Source organism: Sturnira hondurensis, unplaced genomic scaffold (genome assembly GCF_014824575.4).
Source record: "Sturnira hondurensis isolate 20B ecotype Veracruz unplaced genomic scaffold, ASM1482457v3 Scaffold0007797, whole genome shotgun sequence".
NCBI classification, from domain to species: Eukaryota; Metazoa; Chordata; class Mammalia; order Chiroptera; family Phyllostomidae; genus Sturnira; species Sturnira hondurensis.
In genome coordinates, this window is record NW_028080428.1 from 1,750,082 (window position 1) to 1,770,546 (window position 20,465).

The window sequence follows — 20,465 nt, forward strand, 5'->3', positions numbered from 1 at the left end:
CTGACAGGGCGAAGTTACAGCTTTATTGACAAGGGGTCCACAGCTCAGCCAGGAAGCTCCTCAATGAGTGTCCTTGGGGCAGGTGGCAGGGGACCTCCCCACAGCCGCTCCAGCTCCCCGGTGAGGGCTGCCACCTCCTCAGCTGCTACCGTGTGAGCTCGGTGGGCCCTGGCACAATCCAGAGCCAGGGCTGGGAGGGCCACCTCATTTTCGTTGGTCCAAGCCAGCAGGAACTGGCACTTCTTCCGGGCCCGGTAGAGGCGACCTCGCTCTTCGGTGGCCTCGGCCTGTTTCCGGGCCCGGCCCAGGGTCTGCGCCAGGTGCCCCAGTGCTGCCAGGGTGTAGCCCTTCGGGTCAGCAGGGCCCTCACCCAACAGGATGCGAGCGGCCTCGCGCATGGCACCCCATGTGCCCAGGGGCCCGGGTGGATGCTCGCCCCCTTCCAGAATGTGAGCTGCAGCTAACAGGGCTTCTTCGGCAGAGGTAAAGACTTGTTGGGCGCCCAGGGCCCCGGAAACCCCTAGCAGCGTGGCACAGAAGTCAGAGAGCAGCGCGTCGTCGCCGCCGTGATACAGGGCAAGAGTGTGTGCATAAGCGAACAGCACGTTGGGCAGCTGGAAGCGTACGAGCGGCGAGGCCCGGCCGCAGCTCAGGCTGGCCAGCGTGGGGATCCGGGTGGGCACGGCAGGCATGCAGGCCCCGGGAGCATCTCCCCTCTCCTCGGCGGCCCGGGTCTCCGCGACAGCGGCATCTTTCGCGGGTCTAGGTGGCGCTCTCGCAGGGGCGGGCTCTAGCTCTCTGGCCTCACCGCCCGGGGTATCATCCAGCTCCTCCAGAAGTCGCGGCCCGGCCCCGCGACTCCACCACCACGGCCGCCAGGGGGGCAGCAGCCGACCGGCCTCGCCACGGTTCAGCAGCCGCTCGAAGGCCGCCTTCTCGGCCGGATCTAGCCGCTCCCAGAGTCCTAAGAGGCCGCCGGGCGCCGGGCCAGGTCTGAGGCCTGCATCCTGCGGCTCGTCCTCGGCCTCGCGTTGCTGGCGCAGGCGGCGGAGGGCGCTGGCTAGGCGGCTGGGAGAGGCGCTGCGGCCGCGGAGTTCTCCTAGCACCTGGTCACGGTAGAAGCCTTCGGCACAGGTGCCATGCGCCCGGTAGCAGCGCAGTGAGCAGTAGGGCACATTACAGCGGGGGCAGGTGTAGCGCGCTGTTCCGGCCTCCCCAGCCGGGCAGAAAGCGCAGGGCCCGGCCGGCTCCATGGCAACCGGCACCGCGCGCCACCCGCGAGCGCACGAGGACTGCGGCTCCGCAACTTCCGGCGCCTCCCGATTACCTCTTCCCCTCTCTGGAGCCTACCGAGGGCCTAGTCAAAATTCCCCGAAGACTCTCGGCAGCTCCCGCCCACGCTCGGAACAAACACCACCCCTTTCTCTAGAAGCGCTTGGGCGGGGCTGGAGCGGGTCGTGACGTAAGCCCGGCCCCGCACAGGGTGAGGTAGGATGGCGCCCTCCGCCGGTTCAGCTCGCCACCTGGCGGTTGCCTTCTCAACACTATAAATCGAAGAGGCAGAAACCCATCTTTGCTAAGCACCTAGTCCGGGTTATTGTTCCAGGCCCGTGCGAGATGAGATGCGTTCCTCCGCTGTAGGGGCAGCCATTCTACTAGGCGTTACAGACAAAGAGCGAATGGAAAGGCCAAGGTGGGGTAACTAGCCCACACTGGGTGTGTCTTGGGGCATTTTCCCTCTTCAAAACAGCAACATTTAACAAAGATCTGAGCTCCTGTTTGATTTTCTCCTCCAAACCTACCCTTTATCCAACTTTAAAGTGCAGATTCCATACGAGGCACCAAAAATACATTGAGCTGAGACGAGGTCCCATCATAATGGAACTTCCATTTTTCGGCAGAGTGGGGCAATGACCCACAAACTTGAGTTGATCCATGGAAGCCCTGAAATCAAGCTTTGGCTCTTTGGTCCTTTCACTTCATCCATATCCAATCTCACATGGTCAGTTCTGCCTTCAGGATACCTTGTACTTATTTCAATATGGATCATATTTCCCTACCAAGATGTAGACAAGTGTAATAACCTTCATGTTTTTTGTTTTTTTCAAGTGCGAGTTGGTTTGTGAAGTGGTGAAACGGTTAGGTATGTTCATGTTTTACATCCCCACCACTGCTGGTGGTCTACACTCCTTGCCCCTCAACCGGATGACTCAACCTTTACTGGTTTCCTATTTTTTTTTTTGCCAGCCTTCTAGAAAAATCAGCCAGAGAAAACATCACAAAACCTTTCCCTGCCCTTGGTGATTCTCCACTGCATTTGAACCCAATTTCCTTTGCATGTGTGACTGCAGCTCTCAATGCGAACTTACCATCTGACCACCTGACTGGCTCCTCGATTCAGGTTCCACATCCTGTCCTCAGAGGGCTTTCCCATGATAGTATGTCTGCACCCAAACCCCCTTCATTAGAGCACCCTACTGACTTTAAGCTATTAACACTTCGTTTCCTCCCCTGAATCTTGAAATATAAATTCCTAGAAGGGAGGAAGCCAAGTCTTTCTAACCAAAGACAAAAACAGCCAATATATCGGTACTTACTATGCGGCCAGTGCTGATCTCAGCACTTCCTCCCATCCTTTATTTAATGCTAACAGCAACACTCAAGAGCCAGTGAATTAAACAGCAGAGATTAAATAGATATAAACGGAGCAAGGACCCAAACTCAAGGCAGTCCAAGTCTAGAGCCCAACCAAGGTCTTTCTCCAAGAAGCAGCAGGTTCAAAAGCAGCAGGTTCAAAAGCATCAGCCGAATGAATGTGTGGGTATGCACTCGTTACTAGCAGAACCCCTGAATCAGTCCCAGAGAACTCACCTTTCTGAGAACAGTGAAACGATCAACCGACTGACCTCAGCTGTGATTAGGTTGAAAAGACCGGCCATGTAATCGGAAGTACAAACAAAGGTCAACACGGCGCCAGTGTAATCAGACAATACTTCCCAAAGCTGGAGCAGACCAAGTTCCCACCCTGGACTCCACACTACGGCCACAGCTGGTCCCAGGTTCAGGGAAAGGCCATACCCGCATCCCGACATTTCTCCCACCAGAATGCCTCCCTCCTAAAGCTCCCACCATGAAACACCCACCACAATGAGTCTTACCTTCTGTTTAAGAGTAAATAAAAGTAATTAAGTAAATAAAAGAAAAAGAACACAAAGATTTGGGAGAATTACTAAGTTATCTGAGTGCAGAAATTTCCCCACCTCTACATTTGAGAAACTGGCACATGTTGTTACTGGTTTTCACAGAAAGCCTTTTCTTATAGTTTACCACGTCAACCCAACCCCCCTCCCCTGCTACCAGCCAAGGGCCTCTGCCATTCTCACTTTACACTGCCAAGAAACCCCAATGAGATCTCACTGTTGTAGGGGGCACACTGCCAGCCCTCAAAGCCATCTCTCTCTCTAAGGCCCTGCAAATGAAGACAAAACAAGAGGACTGGGCTAAGTGGCTTTATTGGGGAAAGCCAGGATGACAAAGGACTTAAGAGTTGGCATTGGGGCCCTTCTTCTTGCCAAAGGTGGGCACAACATTGACAAAACGCCGGTTGTACTGCATCCGCCGCTTGGCCCGACCAGTCTTCTTCTTCTTCTTCTCCTGCTTGGCCACCTGGAAAAAGGGAAGGTAGATCAGACCCTGACTGGCTCTTCCATGTCTTCCCTCGAGCTCATCTCCAGGGTGGGAGAGGACAGACAGGACAAGAGCCAAGGATCTTGGTTTCCTGTGATACAAAAAAACAAAGCCCAAAGGACTAGTACTCTCACTTACCTTGGGGGTCTGACCTCTCACTTTCCCAGCACGGGCCAGGGAGCCATGGACTTTACCTGTGGTGGAGAAGAGCAGCAAGCAGTTAGGAGAGCACAAAGACCCCAGGCAGCAGATTTCTTTCTCCCTCAACTCAAGCCTTTACAGGAACAACAAACAAAGTGGCAGAGATTTCACATCTGACCAAGAATGTTGATCTGGAATGTTCTGGGTTTCACATCAGGACTTTCCAGCCCCTGAGTTTAAACAAAAACTGGAGAGCACCTGGGGATCTGGTCTAACCTGATTTTAGCGAGGAAATGGGAAACTGACAAGGCTCTACTGATTGAGGAAAACAGAACTGTACTCTGACTCAGTCTTCGCAGACCTCTAGAGTTAATTCTGAGGTAAACAGAAAGAAAGCACCCTGAATTGAGGACAATGACCTCCACGCTCACTGTGTGTTGACAAGCAGTTCAAAGGACAGTCCTCTCCAACTCACCTCCCAGCATGCGGCCGGCTACTTCCAGAGTGGTCAGGGACTCCACCCCACACTGGCCCAGGGTAGCCTCATCTTCCAGGGGCGTGCCTGCCAAAAGCACCACTTGATCTTCTGGAGCGATGCCCTCCAGCGAGGCTACGTGAGCCTACAGACAAAAGTGAGGTTCGTTAGCGTTCCCGCAGGAAGCGAGATAAAAGAACAGAAGGGCGCCCGGGGAGCGCCACGCAGGCTTACCTTGATCTGGGCGACAGTCTCCTGGCCCGTCACCTCGAGGGTGTGTAGCTCCTGGGCGCGGACAAAAAGCTGCATGTCGGCGACTGAGGAAAGAAATGCTTGTAAGAGAAGAAATATCCTAGGAGACAGGGAGTTCGGGAACCGGTGGCAGGCTGGCGGCGATCGCAGATCTCACGTGGGTAAGACCGGGCCCACCCACTAGGTGGGTCGGATGGGGACAAGAATTCGGCCCACATAGCAGCCTCTAGTCCTCTATTTCCCCCGCGTCCGCTGACCTCGCAGCCAACCCGCTATGAAGCCCTCCACATTCAACCGTGCCACGAAACTCACCTGAACTGCGGCCCACCGCCGCTACCGCGAAGATGGAGTCGAGAAAGAGGAAGGATCAAGATCGCACACGTACAAGCCGCTTGCTGCGTCCTACGTCACTGCTGAGAGACGACGGGAGCGTCTGCTATTTGTACTGCCCACGGTCGCCCTAGCCCCGCCCCTTTACGCTTGCAAAGGCGTTCTTTCAGTCCGGAGAGGCGTGCTCAGGAAGGGGCGGGACCAGGATGGTTGCGCGCGCAGAGGCCTGATAAACGGGAGACTTCAATATGGCAGCGACCGTGTTCCGGGCTTCTCTGCGGCCCTGGAGAGTCGGCATCCAGCCGGGTTGCGGGCTACGGCGGCAGGTGAGAGCACAGAGATTGGAGCTGAGAGCAGAGGGCTGGGTGTGAGGCTCACTGTCATTTTTTTGGTAACTTTGCAAGTCGCTTTCCTACTAGGGGTCTTAGTTTCCCCATCTGACCCGAAAGACCTTTTCTGTAGTTGAGATACTAGATTGAGGAGGAAGGTGACACGGATTTGTGTGTGTATCGGCATGTGGGGACTTGGAACCTGATTGGAGGACAACCCTGGTTAGTCAGAACTGGGAGGGGCTGCACATCGACCCTCGCTGCCTACTGTTTCGAAGGGGAAACGGTCCGTGGGGTCTGCAGGACGGTCCACTTCTGAGAACCTAGAGCTCATGACATAACAGAGCCTCTGCTTTATCCTGCTTCCCTGTGCCCTTTGTTACCGGGGCCAATTAGGATTCCGGGGTATTTTTAGGGAAAAGTGTCCAAGAAGGATCTTAAGGCTGGAGAATGGGAAGACAGCCTCCGGAGTATGACTTTAGGGGGAGTGCTTAATGTCTTAGTCTTCCTTGGATTCAAAAAGTGTGTAATAAAATACGTTAACTTGTTGCATTGTAACAATTAAGTGAGTGCTTGATGATATCTGTCCAAATGAGACTGAAACCCTCCCGGTAAGAGAGAATCGTGTCAGGTGAGGGTGAGAGGAAAACTATCGTGATTGCTGAAAGTGTCTAACCCCAAACTAGAATATTTCAGTAGAACATTTAAGTGAAACTTCAATTTTGAAATATACCACATTGGTCAGAGTTTCAGTTAATTGACTTTTCAGAAGTATACACATTCTTGTCATTTATGAGTCCCAAGAGGGGCAGGAGAGGAAGGCTCCTCAGAATGCTTGAACTTCTTTCCCAGTCCCACCTGCACCATGATAAACTGAAGTCTGGTGCTTTTCCATCTCCAGCCATTTGTGTATGCCATTCTCGGCCTGCAGTGTTTCCTTCCTCTAATTCCTGAAGTTCTGTCTGTGTTGTGTTGGTTGGGTGGTGAGTGGGCTGATGGAGAGATGGTGGTTTTTGTTTTTGCCTCAGAGCCAGACCAAGGGACCTCCTGATTACCCCAGCTTCGTGGAGTCTGTGGATGAATACCAGTTTGTGGAGCGCCTGTTGCCCTCCACCAGCATCCCAAAGCCCCCAAAGCATGAACATTACCCCACTCCTAGTGGCTGGCAGCCCCCCAAAGGTGAGCAGATAATGGGAATGGTGTGAAGACTGCAGGGAAATAGCCCTCCTTAGTGGTCACCATGCCCCAGCTGAGATTCTGAACTACTCAGGATTTGCATTGAGATCTCTCAAGGCTTAGTATCTGTCTCATGTTCATGGAAGGGCCCAGGATTGGAGCCCTGTGTTACAAATAAACATCCAACCACACTATTGGGATAAGGTCTTCCCATGCAGGAGAAGTGAAGCATAGAGGGAAGACCCAAGAGCTTGGACCACCCCCCGCCCCCATCCCAACACACCCCATAGGCCATGTATTATCATTGAAAATACAGTTTGGGAGCTGGACAGTTCTGGGTCCAAATTTGGCTCTGCTCTTCACCGCCAGCGTGATCTTGTGTCTGCTTCTCCCAACCTGTTTCAGCAAAATGGAGATAATCAGCTTGGCACATAAAGCACTTAGTGCAGAGTCTGGCATGTGGTAATCCTCATTGCTTTGTGCCAGAGATTCACTTTAGTCTCCCTGACCCAGAGGAGAAAGGCAAGGATTGGCCCCCTAGGGGGACCCAGAGATCCAGGGAGGCACAGTCCTGACTTCATTTCTTCTGGAGCATCTTCTGGTGCCTGGTCCTGTGCTGAGCCTTGGGGTACCAGTGTCCTGGCGCTAAACGTAGGGAAGGAGCAGGTCTCCTGACCTGACATCTGGACGAGGCTCTGCCATCGCTGCACCTACCCTCTGCTGCGGTGGGATAAAGCCTGGGAAGGTTTAGCTTATTGCTGTCCTCCCTGTCCCAGACCCTGCACCCAGCCTGCCGTACTTTGTGCGGCGCTCTCGGATGCACAATATCCCTGTCTATAAGGACATCACGCATGGCAACCGCCAGATGACTGTGATCCGGAAGGTGGAGGGAGATATTTGGGTAAGTGTGTGGGCCAGTCAGGGTGTGACTGTGACCGTTCCAGGGCTGAAGGGATGGGAGTCCTCTAGAGGTGACAGTCTTCTGACCAGGCTTGCTTTGTTATCTTCCCCCAGGCCCTGCAGAAGGATGTGGAAGAGTTTCTGAGCCCACTGCTGGGGAAGACGCCCATCACCCAGGTCAATGAGGTGACAGGCACCGTGCGGGTCAAGGGCTACTTTGACCAGCAACTGAAAGCCTGGCTCCTGGAGAAGGGCTTCTAGACCTAGCTGCGCAGCCTGCGCAACAGCATCCCCCACAGATTGGGGTCCAGGGAGTCTTAGGAGGAGGGAGGTGGGTGCTGGATCAACTAGGATGGGGGTGCAGAGACCCGGGGGGCTAAGGGCTGGGACAGGGTAGAGTGAGGGCTAAAGGGCTGCAGAGCTTGCCTGCATAAAGGGGGAAACAAGACCATCTGCACAGGCGCTGGCACTGGGGGAGGGCTGTCTGACACTGGAGACCCACTAGAACAGGGCTGTCAAACTCACAGTCACCATGGGCCACGTCAGCCTTGCGGTTGCCTTCAAATGGCCAAATGTAATTTTAGGACTGTATAAATGTAACTATTCCTTAACAGTTAAGTGAGAGCTCACCACTGCCGCCTGGTAGAAACGAGGTGTGGGGCCGGATAAAAACAAGGTGGAGGCCCGGGTTTGTCCCACGGGCCTGGTGTGTGCCGCCTGTGCACTAGAAAAAGCCAAGCTTTCCCCTGTCACTACCACCTCTGATTTTGGTCTGTTCCTTTTTTTTTTTTCCAATCCTCACCCGAGGACATACTTGCTGATTTCAGAGAGGGTAAGGTAGAGAGAGGGAAAGAAACATCGATGTGAGAGGAACATTGATGGGTTGCCTCTTGCGTGTGTTCCAGTGGGGGACTGAACCCACAACCTAGGCATGTGCCCTGACCCAGAACTGTACCCATGACCTTTCAATGCATTGTACAACCCTCCAACCGAGACACACCAGCGGTCTGTTGCTTTTTTTTTCTTTGTTGGCACTCCTTGGGCTCAGCTATTCAAATTCTGGAGGATGTTGACTGCCTCTCTGGTGAAAGCAGTAGCCCAACCAAGTGCAAGGAATGGCAGCAGGACTGACCCTTTGGGCACCGCCTTCCTGGGCCCTCCAGTCTCCCAAGCGTTCTCAAGCCCTTGCTCTGGGCCAGACCTGGCTTGGAGGCGGCGGAGAATACAGATGACAAGGGTCTAGGAGTCTTCAGTTCCAAGTGCAGTGCTGGGCACAAGGGCACAGTGTGCCCATGTCAGCCCCCCCGGGCTCATTCTTTCTACCCATGGTGAGGTAGAAGGCCCACTTACCTCTGCTCCATTCTGGACCAGAGTTGAGCCTGATTGAGTTTCCAGCTCCAGGAATCTAAGTGATAAGCTGTAGCTGGTCTGCCCACAAGGGGGTGCTTGGGAGCTCCCAGCGGTCCAGCACACAGGGTCTGCTTCCCAGTTGGCAGACCTGGGATCAAGGGTGGACAGGCAGGAAAAGGCTGACCTTTTGTCCCTGCCACCCCACCCCACCCCCAGCCAATAAACCTCACCCTTGGCCTGCCACAAGGGCCAAAGCCCTGAGTTGCCACCCCTACCCCAGCATCAGACTGGCTAAGACAGGGTTCAGAGCCTGGTTCCCCTACTTGGTCTCAAGTCTTTTTGCGCCTCAGTTTGTGTGTAGTATGGGTTTATCTTTCAGACGGTATCAGGCACATTCAGGGTGGTAAGGCCACAGACGACATGCGTGTATCTTTAAAATAGTTTAACTACAATGTGCCCAAGGACAGTGCTGGCTTGTGTAAATAAACCCTCCCTCGTAGAGAGTCCAGGCCACGAGTCTACAGCCTGAGTAAGGAGCCCGGCTCACTGACCCTGACACCAGCTCTACCAATTGTTAATGCAAGTTTTTATTTGGCTGTATATACAATTCAAGCTATTAAAATTTGTACAATATTTACAAATTAAATAATCATCTGAAACTCTCCTGCAACTCATGTAACACAAAACCAAGGGGAAGAAGACAGGGCCGGGCAGGCCTTGGCTCCTGTGGAGCACTGTCCGGCCCAGAGCCTGTTCTGAACTGGAAAGACCCGGAGCCTGGCGTTCCTGTTTCTGTTTCCAGGGTCAAGCATTCAAATTCAAAGACAAGACTTAAGCTGAAGGAAATAGCAAGGAAGGTATTCCAATTCTTCTAAACTCAAAAGAAGTTCTGTATGTTGCGAAGTGGGCTCTGGAGCAGACACATGAGCCCTCGGCCTAGAGGGAGGCTGGGCAGTGGCTGCTGGCTGAGACCGGGGGCAGCCTCACTTCAGACCAGCTACAGGGGGAGAGGCCTGGGGGCGGGGGGCAGTGTCCCTCAGCGCTGCCCTCTTGCTTCTCTGCCCCCAGGCACTCCTTTCCCTGAGTTGTGTGGTTGACAGTAAGACATGGACATGTCACACGGTATAAGGGACACAGCCACCACCACAAAAGGGCTTCCAGGGAGTCGAGGGTAAGAAAGGGACATTGGTACCAGTCTTGGTGGGTGAGCCAGGGAGCATGTTCCTGGCCTGGCCCGGCCCCTTGAGCCCGCACTTGGGAATGGGAGCTAATACTGTTCAGCCCTGCAGCATGGCTCCAGACACACAAGCGGGGCTCGGAGGGCCTGCCCCCCTCCCAGAAAGGGGTGGGGGGACAGCGGGCTTTTTCGGAGGCTGTGCTGTTCTGCCCTCACGGCCCCAGCGAAACGCAGGGCTGCAGGGCTGGGGAAGAGGGTGAAACTGACCCACAACCCCCGTGGCTGCCCCGGACTGGGAGGGCTGGAGTCAGCTGGGGCCTTAGGCCTCTTTCCACTTGGCCTAGGGGATGCCACCTGCTCCGTCTCAGAGCTGGGGGTACTACTCCCTGGTACAGACAGAGAGGGAGCTGGCACTTGGTGGCAGGACATGTTCTAGCAAGGGCTGCTGAGAGTGGGAGCAGGGGCCAGGACTGGGGCAGTGTCAGTGGGCAACCGGCGACTCCAACTTTTGTAGACGGCGGCGGCGGAGCTCTGCTGCGTCAGGCTCCCCATCCTCAGGCAGCTCCTCGGCACCCACCAACTCGGGAGCTGGGCACAGAGAGGTCATAAGTGGAACACAGAGAAGTCCCCTGCCCCGCACCCCCCCCCCCCCCCCCCCCCCCACCCACCCACCACACAGAGCACCAACAAAACGGGGGGGGGGGTTGAGAGGGGGGNAGAAGAGGCAGCAGCAACCACAGTAGGGGCAGCCTCCTCAGTGGGGCTGACTGAGGTGGCAGGCCGGGGAGGCCTAGGGAGAGAAGGGACAAAGGGTGGGCACAGCTTTGACTTACTGGCGTGACTGGGCAGATTCTCTTATCCTTGGTTAGCCTTGCAAAACAGTCCAGCGCCGATGCGCCCTTGCAGCCTGGGGACCGCCTGACAGAGTCAGCACACACAGGCCTCCCTCCACTCCTGCTGACTGTAAACCACTTGCAGGAAGGGACGCATCCCGTTCACTGCGGACACTGCACCCTGGGGTGTCAGGCACCTTTTAAAAGGTACCTACGGAGCATCCCACAGAGCACTCAGGCCTCAGACCCCAGCCCCTGTCCACGCCTGTGCTGTCCTTGTTAGGTGCCAGGCACTGTGTACATGTGACCTGTGAATAGGAACAAGAATCCCTTCTATTTGAGTCATGGTGGCCACACAGCACGTGAGTGATGGATCAGGACCTGAACTTGAGCCAGGGTGGCTCCAAGTAACTAACTTTACTTGCTGTCTCAAATCGGGGTCACTGATTCCCAGTCACAGTGTCACCGTGTCAGGAGGGTGTACACAATGAACTAAAAGACTGAGAACTATGAGTAATTTGACTTTACAAAAATGCAAAGTGACAAGACTCCAAGTCGGCTCTCTAGTAGTCCTCACTCCTACTCATCCAGACAGGCCTGCAGAGAGAGGATCAAAAGGCACCACGAGCCCTCAGACCCAGGATGTGCCTTCAGAGGTGCCTTGCATCAGCAGGTATCAGGGTGGCAGAAGAGAAAAGGCCAAGAACCACTGCTGGGAGCCACCTCCTCGCAGCTGTGCTGCCCACCCTGGTGCCCTGGGCAGACGTACCCCAAGGAGGCGAGCACAGTGAGGTACTGGTTGATTTGCAGCATGGCAGCGTCCAGCAGCGTGTGGATGTTGCGTAGGCTCTGCAGCCGAGCCTCCAGGTGCTGCCGCTCGTGGCCTTCCAGAGCCCGCAGCTCCTCCGGGGTCAGCCCAGCAAAGCCAGCAGGGGGCACAGGCATCGGTGGGAAGGCTGGAGAAAGGTGGAGACTAAGCATGGGTTGCCTGGGCAATACACCCCCCAAGCCCCAAGAATAATTCTGAGTGGCCCTGCTTGCCAAAGGGTGGTGGCAGTGGCATGCCCATCCAGGGAGGAGGGAAGGGGAAGCCTGGGGCGGGGGCAGCCTCGGAGGTCGGAGCAGAGCCAGGTGCCTGGGCAGAGGCGGCAGAAGCGGCTGTGGTTGTGGCTGCTCCACTGGGCCGAGAAAGGGCTGCTAAAGAGCAAGAACAGGAAGTCAGTGTTGAGGGCCTCCGCTTCCATTCCTCCCACCCCCTGGTTGTTGCAGCACCCGAAAGGCTCACCTGCACTGGTGGATGGAGGGGCCGCAGCCTCTCCTGAGCTGGGGGGAGGTGGGACTGGTGGAAAGGGGCCCATGGGGGGCCACAGCGGGAACATCCCTGGAGGAAAAGGAGGCAGGAGGCCCTGGGGGACTGCAGAGAGAGGACAAGAGGTCATGAGAAAAGGTCCGAATCACAGGCAAGGGGTTGGGTGTTGGGATCCTCGTCCTCTGTTCCCACAGGTCCTTTCTGAGCTCACAACTAACCACATGACTGCAACCATCTGTCTCTTCCCATGACCCCCCACCCTAGACTGAGCTCCTATTGGGCAGGGGCTCTGATTCCCCTCAGTGTTTCCCATTCCCAGCCCAGGGCAAGTACTCGACAGTATGGTAGTTGGCCAAATGGGGGGCCACTCACAGTTGGGAGGCTGGGGCAGGAGTGGTGGGGGGTGGGCGGCAGGTGGTGGCCCCTGATCTGCAGGCTCGGGGGGTGGTGGTGACTGGGTTGGCAGTGACGCACGAAGAACATCCATACGGCAGGTGGGGCAGGTCTGCTGCCGCTGGAACCAGGAGCGCAGGCAGCTGGGAGTCCAGACCAGGCGGTGGTCAGCATGCCCCTCAAGGCCAGCCTCCACAAGCCTATCCCTGACGTACAGGCTCCCTGGGGCCCCCCACCTGGTATGGAAAATGTGGTTGCAGGGCAGTCTCTTGGCCCCGGTCACCATCTCTTCTCGACAGATGATGCAGACATTGTCCATTGCCTGGAGCTCCTCTGGGGTGGCATCCGGGTACCTGATTAGGACAGGCCAAAGACATGTCAAGATCAGAGGGCAGAGGGCCACAGCTGGGGCAGAGCCTAGGGAGCACCCGGGGCAGGCCGCTTACAGTGTGTTCATGTTGCGGATAGCGCGGCGAGACATGATGGCGTCTGTCACAGCTTTTTTGAACTGCCTGAAAGGACAGTTTCAGTGCTGGTTGGGAGAGGGAGGGAGGGGGAGGGGCGGGATGAGATGGGCAGGGAAGTGGCGGGCATGGCTTACCTCATGGCCAGGTACATGGGCCGGATGGCAAACAGGGGGAAGGTGTGCACCTTGATCATGATGGTCATGAAAGCCATGTACAGCAGCACCTTGATGAAGCCTGGGGCGAGGAGGCAGGCAGAGAGTGGCAGGTCACGGGCCTGTGGGCCAGAGGAGGATGCTAGCCAGGTCAGGGGAGGCCCAGGCCCCTCTCACCTGTGAACAGCTCTGTGTAGAGCATGTACACAGCTTTGTTGTCCCACGGGTTTTCACTCTGGAGGTCCACGGAGTGCAGCACGTACTTAATGAAGATGGTGAGCACCATGGTCATCAGGATGGCGTACTGAGGGGAGGAAGGGCAGCCGTAAGCATGCAGTGCTGTGCTGCTCCAGGCATGCCGCTGCTCCCAGGCCCCTGCACAGCAGGGTGTGAGAACACAAGCGTGGCATGGACACAGCCGGGGCCTCCCTAGCTCCTCCACTCACTAGCTGGTGCGACTTTTGGCGACCCGTCGCGCCTCTCTGAACTACACTGTGCTTGACTATAAAACAGAATTAACTGCTTCGCTGATTCAAAGACACACAGGGCAGGCACTCAGCACAGGGCCTGGCACCCACCAAGCACTCAACAATGCTAGCTGCTGTCGATGAGCACATTCTTCTCCTGCCAGCGTCCTGCACACTAATTCCTTCTGTCTGTCAATGGCCAGCACCTCTGGTACTAGCCTCCAGGAAGCCCTCCCTGAGTGCCAGGTCAGGGCTCCTCCTCCACAGGCGCCTCCTTCTGTGCCTTCCCCACCCTCTCAGGCTGAGGGTGCAGAGGGCTGGGACTGACCGATAACTGCTCCTTGGTGACACACATGGGCTAGCCATAGAGGGTGACCCCTCCACCACCCCCATTTCGGGGGGTCCCCACAGGTGCTCAGTAAGCATTTTTTGGGTTATTCAAGGCACGTGCAGTGCCACCCCAGGCTTGTCCTCCCGACCTCCCAAGCCCGTTTTACCTCAAAGCCAAACACCAGCTGCACAGAGGCCCCACGGGTCAGAACGCTGTGATAGGCATGGCTGACGAAGAGGAAGTCCAGGATACCCAGGAGGAACATAAGGGCTGTGGGGACCCCCCGAAATGGGGGGTGGGGGGGTCAGCCCAGGGCCCGACAGCCACTCCTGTTCTAAGACAGCTCCCACCCTCAAGCCTACCGAGGCCCCAGCCTCTAGTCAGGTAAGCACACCACTGAACCCGGCCCCCTGGGAGCTCCAATTCTGCCTGGCAGGGTGCGGGGGCAGCCCGAGCTCCAGGTGAGGAGGCAAAGAGCTAAGGGGCCAGGCGGGTGAGAAGCTGTGGAGCGGAACGGGACAGAGAGGATGCAAATTAATTTCCTAAATTATCTTTCCTGTACAGCTGTGGCAGAGCAGACAGCCTGTGCTCTGGGTACAGGGCCACAGCCAGTGACGTTCTATATCCAAACCCTCCACGGTGCCTCCTCTCCCTCCTTTACCCTCGCATGGGTCTCACTTACAAACAATGCGGCAGTGAAAGAGCCAGGAGATATTGGGGCTGCGTTCCATCTGAGGCAGAGCAGAAGAGGGGTCCTGTCAGGAAAGCTGGAGCTCACCCCGTATCCCAGACCCAGCCCCAGCCCTCAAAACAAGCCTGCCCACCGGCCACTCTGGCTTCTGTCTGCTCCAGAGAATCCCTGACCCAACTCACAAAGTCCACACGGTCTTCAGCCAGCCAGTGAAAACACTTGAGGAAGAGAAGGAGAGTGAAGAGTGCGACAAAGCGAGGGCTGAAGTCGTCTCGAAAGACAGTGAAGGCCAGACAAGTCTCAGTGACGGCATACCAGGAACGTTCTAAAAGGTGCTGGGGGTTGGGCAAGAAATAATGTGGAACTCAAGACACTGTGCTTGTCCAGCTCCCTGGCCCTCACTTTGAGACCACAAACATCTTACCTCCATCTCTGCTGCCCTCAGCTGTCCAAAGAACACCTTGCCCATCACCTTGCCCAAGAGGAAGACAAGAACGAAGGCCTGGATGTACAGGACCTAGGGGTAAAGAGAAGCTCTGGTTTGCAGTCAGCTTCCGCTTTGCTTTGCCTGGTGCTCAGCATTCAGGAACCTCCCCACATCCCCATCACAATTTACTGAGAGTTAAGCAGCTGGAGGCGACTTCTCTCCTACTCCCCCTCTAGCCCCACCCCTTCTCAAGCAACCTCCTTTCCTCCCAGGAGTTCCTCCCTCCCCGAGCCTTCAACTCACTGCCATGCTGGGGCTGGACTTGGTCAGGTACACCACAGTGGGGTAGAACTGGTGCTTGAGGTAGTAGGCATGAGCCACCACTGCCCCGGTCAGCGCCAGGCTGGCGGCCATCATCACTGCGGTGCGGAACATGGCCCTGGCCTGGAAACCTGCATGGGAAAGGAAAGAATGACTTGTATGATGTCCATACGGTGCAAGCCTAGCAAGTGCCCAAAACCCAGAGTCAGTTCATAGAAGAAAGAACAACTCATTTCACCCTCACAATCACATCAAGAATAGCACAGACTCACTCCCCCATACTGCAAACAGGAAACTGAGACTCGAAGTGGTTAAGTGATCACACTGGTGCCTGGATCAGTTTTGTCTCAAATCTAGGGCTCTTTCCTCGCTGCCTGCCTGCCGAGCCGCCGCCCCTGGGGAGTAATGAGGGAAGGCAGCAATATTTGAGGGGGAAGAACTGCTACCTAAAAGTGAAGACGATGCTGTGGGATGCAAAAGACAACTCCAGAGGCGGGAACGTGCGGCCTGGACTGGGAGAAGTCAAGGTGCTGCGGGGCACAGCCGGGCAGGCGACAGAGCCGGTGACAGCTATGCCAGAGTGGACAGCTCTGACACGCGCCCCGCGGGAGCGGGCGAGGCCCGTCAGTCTGGAACCCTGCTGCCCCCCAACCCCCGGGGCAGTGTCAATTCAGGTCACCGGAGAAACGGCCGACCGACAGGATGCAGGGGCGAGACTCAGAGGAACCGGGATCGCCCCCTCGTCGCGCACCTGTCAAGCGCCAGGAACGGCGAGCGTCGCAGGCAGGGCCCAACCTCAAAGACAGCGGCCGCGAGGGTGCCTGAGGTCTACCTACCGCCGGCTGACAGGCCGAAAGTGAGTGGCCGGCGGAGGGGCGCGCCAACCCCGGAGACCTCAAGGGGAAGGTCCAGGTCCCGACTCCAACCACAACCCCGGCTCAACCCCGGCCCACTCACCAGGAGCCCAACGCCGCAAGCCCGCTCAATCCCCGCGACTGCGGAGGCGTCCCGGTTAACAACACTCCTCCACCCCCTGCGAGCCGGAACTTCGAGGGTGAGACACCTCACTTCCGGAAACGCGGGGCGCGGCGTGGACTGTACCAAGTGCACCCTTTCTTGTGTCTTCTCTGGTGCTGGGAGCAGTCCTTCCACCACCATATCGTGCCCACGGTTCGAATAAGAGATGTCATATGTGGCCGGAGCGGAATAGGGCAACCCGGGGGGTGGTTAGAGTTTCCCTGTTCATTAATCAGAGATGGTATTGTCTCCGTCACAGAGTAGCGTAGGACTCAGACTCTCAAAGAGGATGGAAGGTGGAGCATCGTGCGGGCCGTACCACGTGGAAGGGGGGAAGTAGGCAGGCAATACACGTTACGGGCCTACGATTAATGTTTTAGAAACTCATTCCGGGGGGAATTTACAACAGTTTGACAAACAAGAAGCTTTCTGGGAAAGCTGGATTCAGAAAAGGAAATATCTACCCCCTCCATGATTACCCCCAAATTGTATGGGAGAGAGTTGAGTCTCCGTGGCTGCTACTAATTGGTCAAGATAGAGTCACGCGGACCAATAAGAAAAATAAAGGAAATTTACTGGCCTATAGGAAGAGAAAACAGGTGAGCGGTTGCTAGGGGCGGAAGGCAGCGTTGCCTAGGACTAGGTCCAACCCCCGGTGGGCGGGGAGTAGAGGGAAGGTACTGTCAGTGGGCGGGTGGGTGATCCTAACTGCCTCGGGGAAAGTTTGCTGCGCTACATAGGGGAGGGGCAGTCAAGTGTGCTAGGGGCTGAGGAGAAGGCAGACCTTTAATACAGTTAATCTTGGAGTGGGAATGGTTTGTGCAAAAGGACTCATTTCAAAGCTGCGTTCCCGCAAGCCTCCCCATACCTGTAGCTTGACTGCCCTGGTATAATCAGTTCTGGGCCATAGGCGCAGTTCCCGCTCCTCTCGTGCTGCCCGGTATTTCAGTTTGTGTCTGGGTCACCGCCAACCCAGTCTGTTCTTTGGCAGAAAGGAGCTAATGGACTAATGCACCCACTTTGTGCCTTGCAAATTTGTCGTCTTCGATCTACCTATCAATCATTTAAGTTTGTAATCTAGGTGTGGCTATCCTCATATTGTACGTGGCACAACTGAAGTCCAGAGATTGATCAAGACCGGTTCTGGGATTGGCAATGGGTACCGTTTTATTGGCCTCAGCCACCTTTGCCACCACCTGTTGACCTCAATTGGCTTATTCAGTTTGGCTCGTAACCCGTCACTGAGTTGACTCCCTATAAAGCTCTCTATGCCTTTCCAGTGACTATTAGAGTTTATAAATGAGTTCAGCAAGTTGCAGGATAGAAGATTAATATGCAAAAAATCAGTTGTATTTTTATATACTAGTAATGAACGATCCAAAAATGAAATCAATAAAACAATTCTATTTGCAATGCATACAGAAAATGCTTATGAGTAAATTTTGTAACAGCAATGTAAGGTTGGTACACTAAATGTTACAAAACATAGAAAGAAATTAAAGATCTGAATAAATAGATAACTTATAAGCATAGATTCGAAGACTTAATATTGTTTGGTGGCAATACTTCACAAAATTATCTAAAAATTCAACAATCCCTGTCAAAATCCCAGCTGCCCTTACTGCAGAAATTGACAAGGTGATTTTAAAATTCACTCTGAGTGCTCGTTTTGGCAGCGCATATACCAATACTGGAAAGATACAGAGGTCAGCTGACCCCTGTGCCAGGGTGACATGCAAATGCATGAAGGATTCCGTGTTTTAAATATTTTTATGTTTTTATTTATTTATCTTCAGAGGGGAAGGGAAGGAGAAAAGGAGAGAAAGAGAGAAATGTCAATGTATGGTTGCCTCTCATGGGTCACCTGCTGGGAACTGGCCTGCAACCCAGGCGTGTGCTCTGACTGGGAGTCGAACCTCCATCCTTTGGTTTATAGCTCCGCGCTCAGTCCACTGAGCTACACCAGCTAGAGCAGATTCTGTGTTTTAAAAAAATAAAATGCGGGCCTGCGAACCACATGATCGCAGTTCGATTCCCAGTCAGGGCACATGCCTGGGTTGCAGGCCAGTTCCCAGCAGGGGACACACCAGAGGCAACCATACATTGATATTTCTCTCTCTCTCCTTCCTTTCCCCTCTAAAAATAAATAAATAAAATCTTTTAAAAAAATGAAGAAAATCCATGTTAAATGCATGAGATCCAGACTAGAGGAAACAGTTTTGAAATGAATAAAGTTGTAGCACTCATACTTTCTAATTTTAAAACTTACTACAGCCCTGACTGATGTGGCTCAGTTGGTTGGGCATCAGTCCACAAACCAAAAGGTGGTCCCTTGGATTCCAAGTCAGGGCACAGGCCCGGGTTGTGGCTTCAGTCCCCAGTTGTGGCATGTACCAGAGGCAGCCAGTCAATGTTTCTCTCTCACATGGATGTTTCTCTCCCTCTGCTCCCCCTCTTCCCCTCTCTCTGAAACTAAATAAATAAAATCTTTATTTTTTTAAAGAAGTACTATAAATCCACACTAATCCAGATAGACAAATAAATCAATGGAGTAGAACTGAGTCCAGAAATATGAAGTGGGACCCCCAAACAAACTGGAATTATCTTCTGGCGGGTGGGAGCCTTGTAGTACAGGCTTTCACCACTAGGTGAGTGTTCTAGGAACCCATGTGTAGCAGTGTGCCATCTGGCATTGTTGGGAGAGGCTGCATTTGGCTTCAGTGAATTTTTTTTTAATATTTTATTTATTTATCTTTAGAGAGGAAGGGAAGGAGAGTGGGAAAGAAACATCAATGGATGGTTGCCTCTCATATGTCCCCCGCTGGGGACTGGCCTGCAACCCAGGCATGTGTCCTAACTGGGAATCGAACCACAGCTGTTTGGTTTGCAGGCCCACGCTCAATCCACTGAGCCACACGAGCCAGGGATGGCTTCAGTAAATTTTTTTTGAAGGCTCAACATGTTTGCCCATTTCATAATGGGTGATTTACGAGCACACCTGCCCACATCACACTGAGTCTTCAGCAGTTTTTGACCAAAAATGGCATTATCCTTGTACCTGCTCCACCCTATCCACCCAGTCTTGCCCTGAGCGACTTTTTGTTGTTGTTGTTTCCTGGGATGAAAACAGTCTTCCTAGGGAAATGTTTTGCTCATGCGGAAGAGGTGACACAAAAAATAGCATAAAAATCGACAAGTTAGAAAACCGTTTTGAACAGTGGAAAAAACATCTCAGTAGGTGTATTGCATCAAATGCAGAGTACTCGGCAGGTGACTGAAGTTTCAACATGTAAGAATAAACACACAATTCTTTATAAATAAATTCCGGGGTTTGGGGGCCCCCTTGTTAACTCATACATATATAAGCAGCTGATCAATAAGGGTGCCAAGACAAAGCGACGAAGGAAACACTAGTCCTGTCAACAAATGGAGCTGTGGCCTCTACCTCACACCATACACAACGATTGGATCAAAGGCCTAAATGTAAGACCTAAAGTTACAAAAGTCCTGGAAGAAGTCTGAAGCATAAATCTTCACGACCTTGGGTTAGATAATGGTTTCATGGATATGACACCGAAAGCACAGCAACAGAAGAAAAACTGGATCAATTCAAAACTTGCCAGTGTTGTGCTTCGAAGGACATCAACCAGCAAGTGAACAGACAAGCCACAGGATGGGAGGAAGTATTTGTGCATCATATATTTGATAAGGGACTTGAATCTATAACATATAAGGAACTCTTTAAAAATTTGTTACATTTTTGTTTTTATTTTATTATTATTATTATTATTAAATACTTTATTTATTTATTTTTTTAGAGAGCGGGAAAGTGAAGGAGAAAGAGTGGGAGAGAAACATCCATGTATGGTTGCCTCTCATGAGTCCCTTACTGGGGACCTGGCCTGCAACCCAGGCATGTGCCCTAACTGGGAATGGAACTGGCCACCCTTTGCTTCATAGCCTCCTGCTCAATCCACTGAGCTACACCAGCCAGGGCTTTTTTTTTTTTTAATTTAAAGATTTTAGTTATTTATCTTTAGAGGGGAAGGGAAGGAAAGAAGGAAACTATCAATGTATGGTTGCCTCTCGAACGTCCCTCGCTGGGAACTGGCCCACACCACAGGCATGTGCCCTGACTGGGAATCAAACTGCGATCCTTTGGTTCACAGGCCCCCAGGCTTCATTCACTGAGCCACACCAGTCAGGGCAGGAAGTGATGTTTTAAATTAAACTATAAGAT

The 20,465-nt window shown here is 53.9% G+C and overlaps 4 protein-coding genes and 1 non-coding gene across 5 annotated transcripts; 2 read left to right on the forward strand and 3 right to left on the reverse strand.

Moving 5' to 3' along the window:
- Position 1: 1 nt before the first annotated feature.
- ZNHIT2 (zinc finger HIT-type containing 2) lies at positions 2-1,321 on the reverse strand. Its single transcript, XM_037053164.1, has one exon. The coding sequence runs from the start codon at positions 1,251-1,253 to the stop codon at positions 45-47; it is 1,209 nt and encodes a 402-aa protein (XP_036909059.1). The 5' UTR covers positions 1,254-1,321; the 3' UTR covers positions 2-44.
- A 2,172-nt stretch (positions 1,322-3,493) lies between these two features.
- Positions 3,494-4,981, reverse strand: FAU (FAU ubiquitin like and ribosomal protein S30 fusion). The gene is made up of 5 exons (XM_037053167.1): positions 4,868-4,981; positions 4,538-4,620; positions 4,304-4,448; positions 3,826-3,881; positions 3,494-3,666 (listed from the first exon to the last, which is right to left on the reverse strand). The coding sequence occupies exons 2-5, from the start codon at positions 4,610-4,612 to the stop codon at positions 3,541-3,543; spliced, it is 402 nt and encodes a 133-aa protein (XP_036909062.1). The 5' UTR covers positions 4,613-4,620; positions 4,868-4,981; the 3' UTR covers positions 3,494-3,540.
- Positions 4,982-5,080: 99 nt separating this feature from the next.
- MRPL49 (mitochondrial ribosomal protein L49) lies at positions 5,081-9,302 on the forward strand. Its single transcript, XM_037053165.1, has 4 exons — positions 5,081-5,211; positions 6,243-6,393; positions 7,167-7,291; positions 7,405-9,302. The coding sequence occupies exons 1-4, from the start codon at positions 5,134-5,136 to the stop codon at positions 7,549-7,551; spliced, it is 501 nt and encodes a 166-aa protein (XP_036909060.1). The 5' UTR covers positions 5,081-5,133; the 3' UTR covers positions 7,552-9,302.
- On the reverse strand, positions 9,211-16,254 carry SYVN1 (synoviolin 1). Its single transcript, XM_037053168.1, has 16 exons — positions 16,166-16,254; positions 15,191-15,339; positions 14,885-14,977; positions 14,643-14,795; positions 14,452-14,500; positions 13,936-14,039; positions 13,149-13,275; positions 12,954-13,053; positions 12,799-12,864; positions 12,589-12,705; positions 12,332-12,495; positions 11,936-12,064; positions 11,692-11,847; positions 11,420-11,606; positions 10,506-10,607; positions 9,211-10,446 (listed from the first exon to the last, which is right to left on the reverse strand). The coding sequence occupies exons 2-16, from the start codon at positions 15,320-15,322 to the stop codon at positions 10,299-10,301; spliced, it is 1,827 nt and encodes a 608-aa protein (XP_036909063.1). The 5' UTR covers positions 15,323-15,339; positions 16,166-16,254; the 3' UTR covers positions 9,211-10,298.
- Positions 16,255-17,885: 1,631 nt separating this feature from the next.
- On the forward strand, positions 17,886-17,988 carry LOC118991832 (U6 spliceosomal RNA). Its single transcript, XR_005067478.1, has one exon. It is a non-coding gene; the product is annotated as a U6 spliceosomal RNA (small nuclear RNA).
- The last annotated feature ends 2,477 nt before the right edge of the window (positions 17,989-20,465 follow it).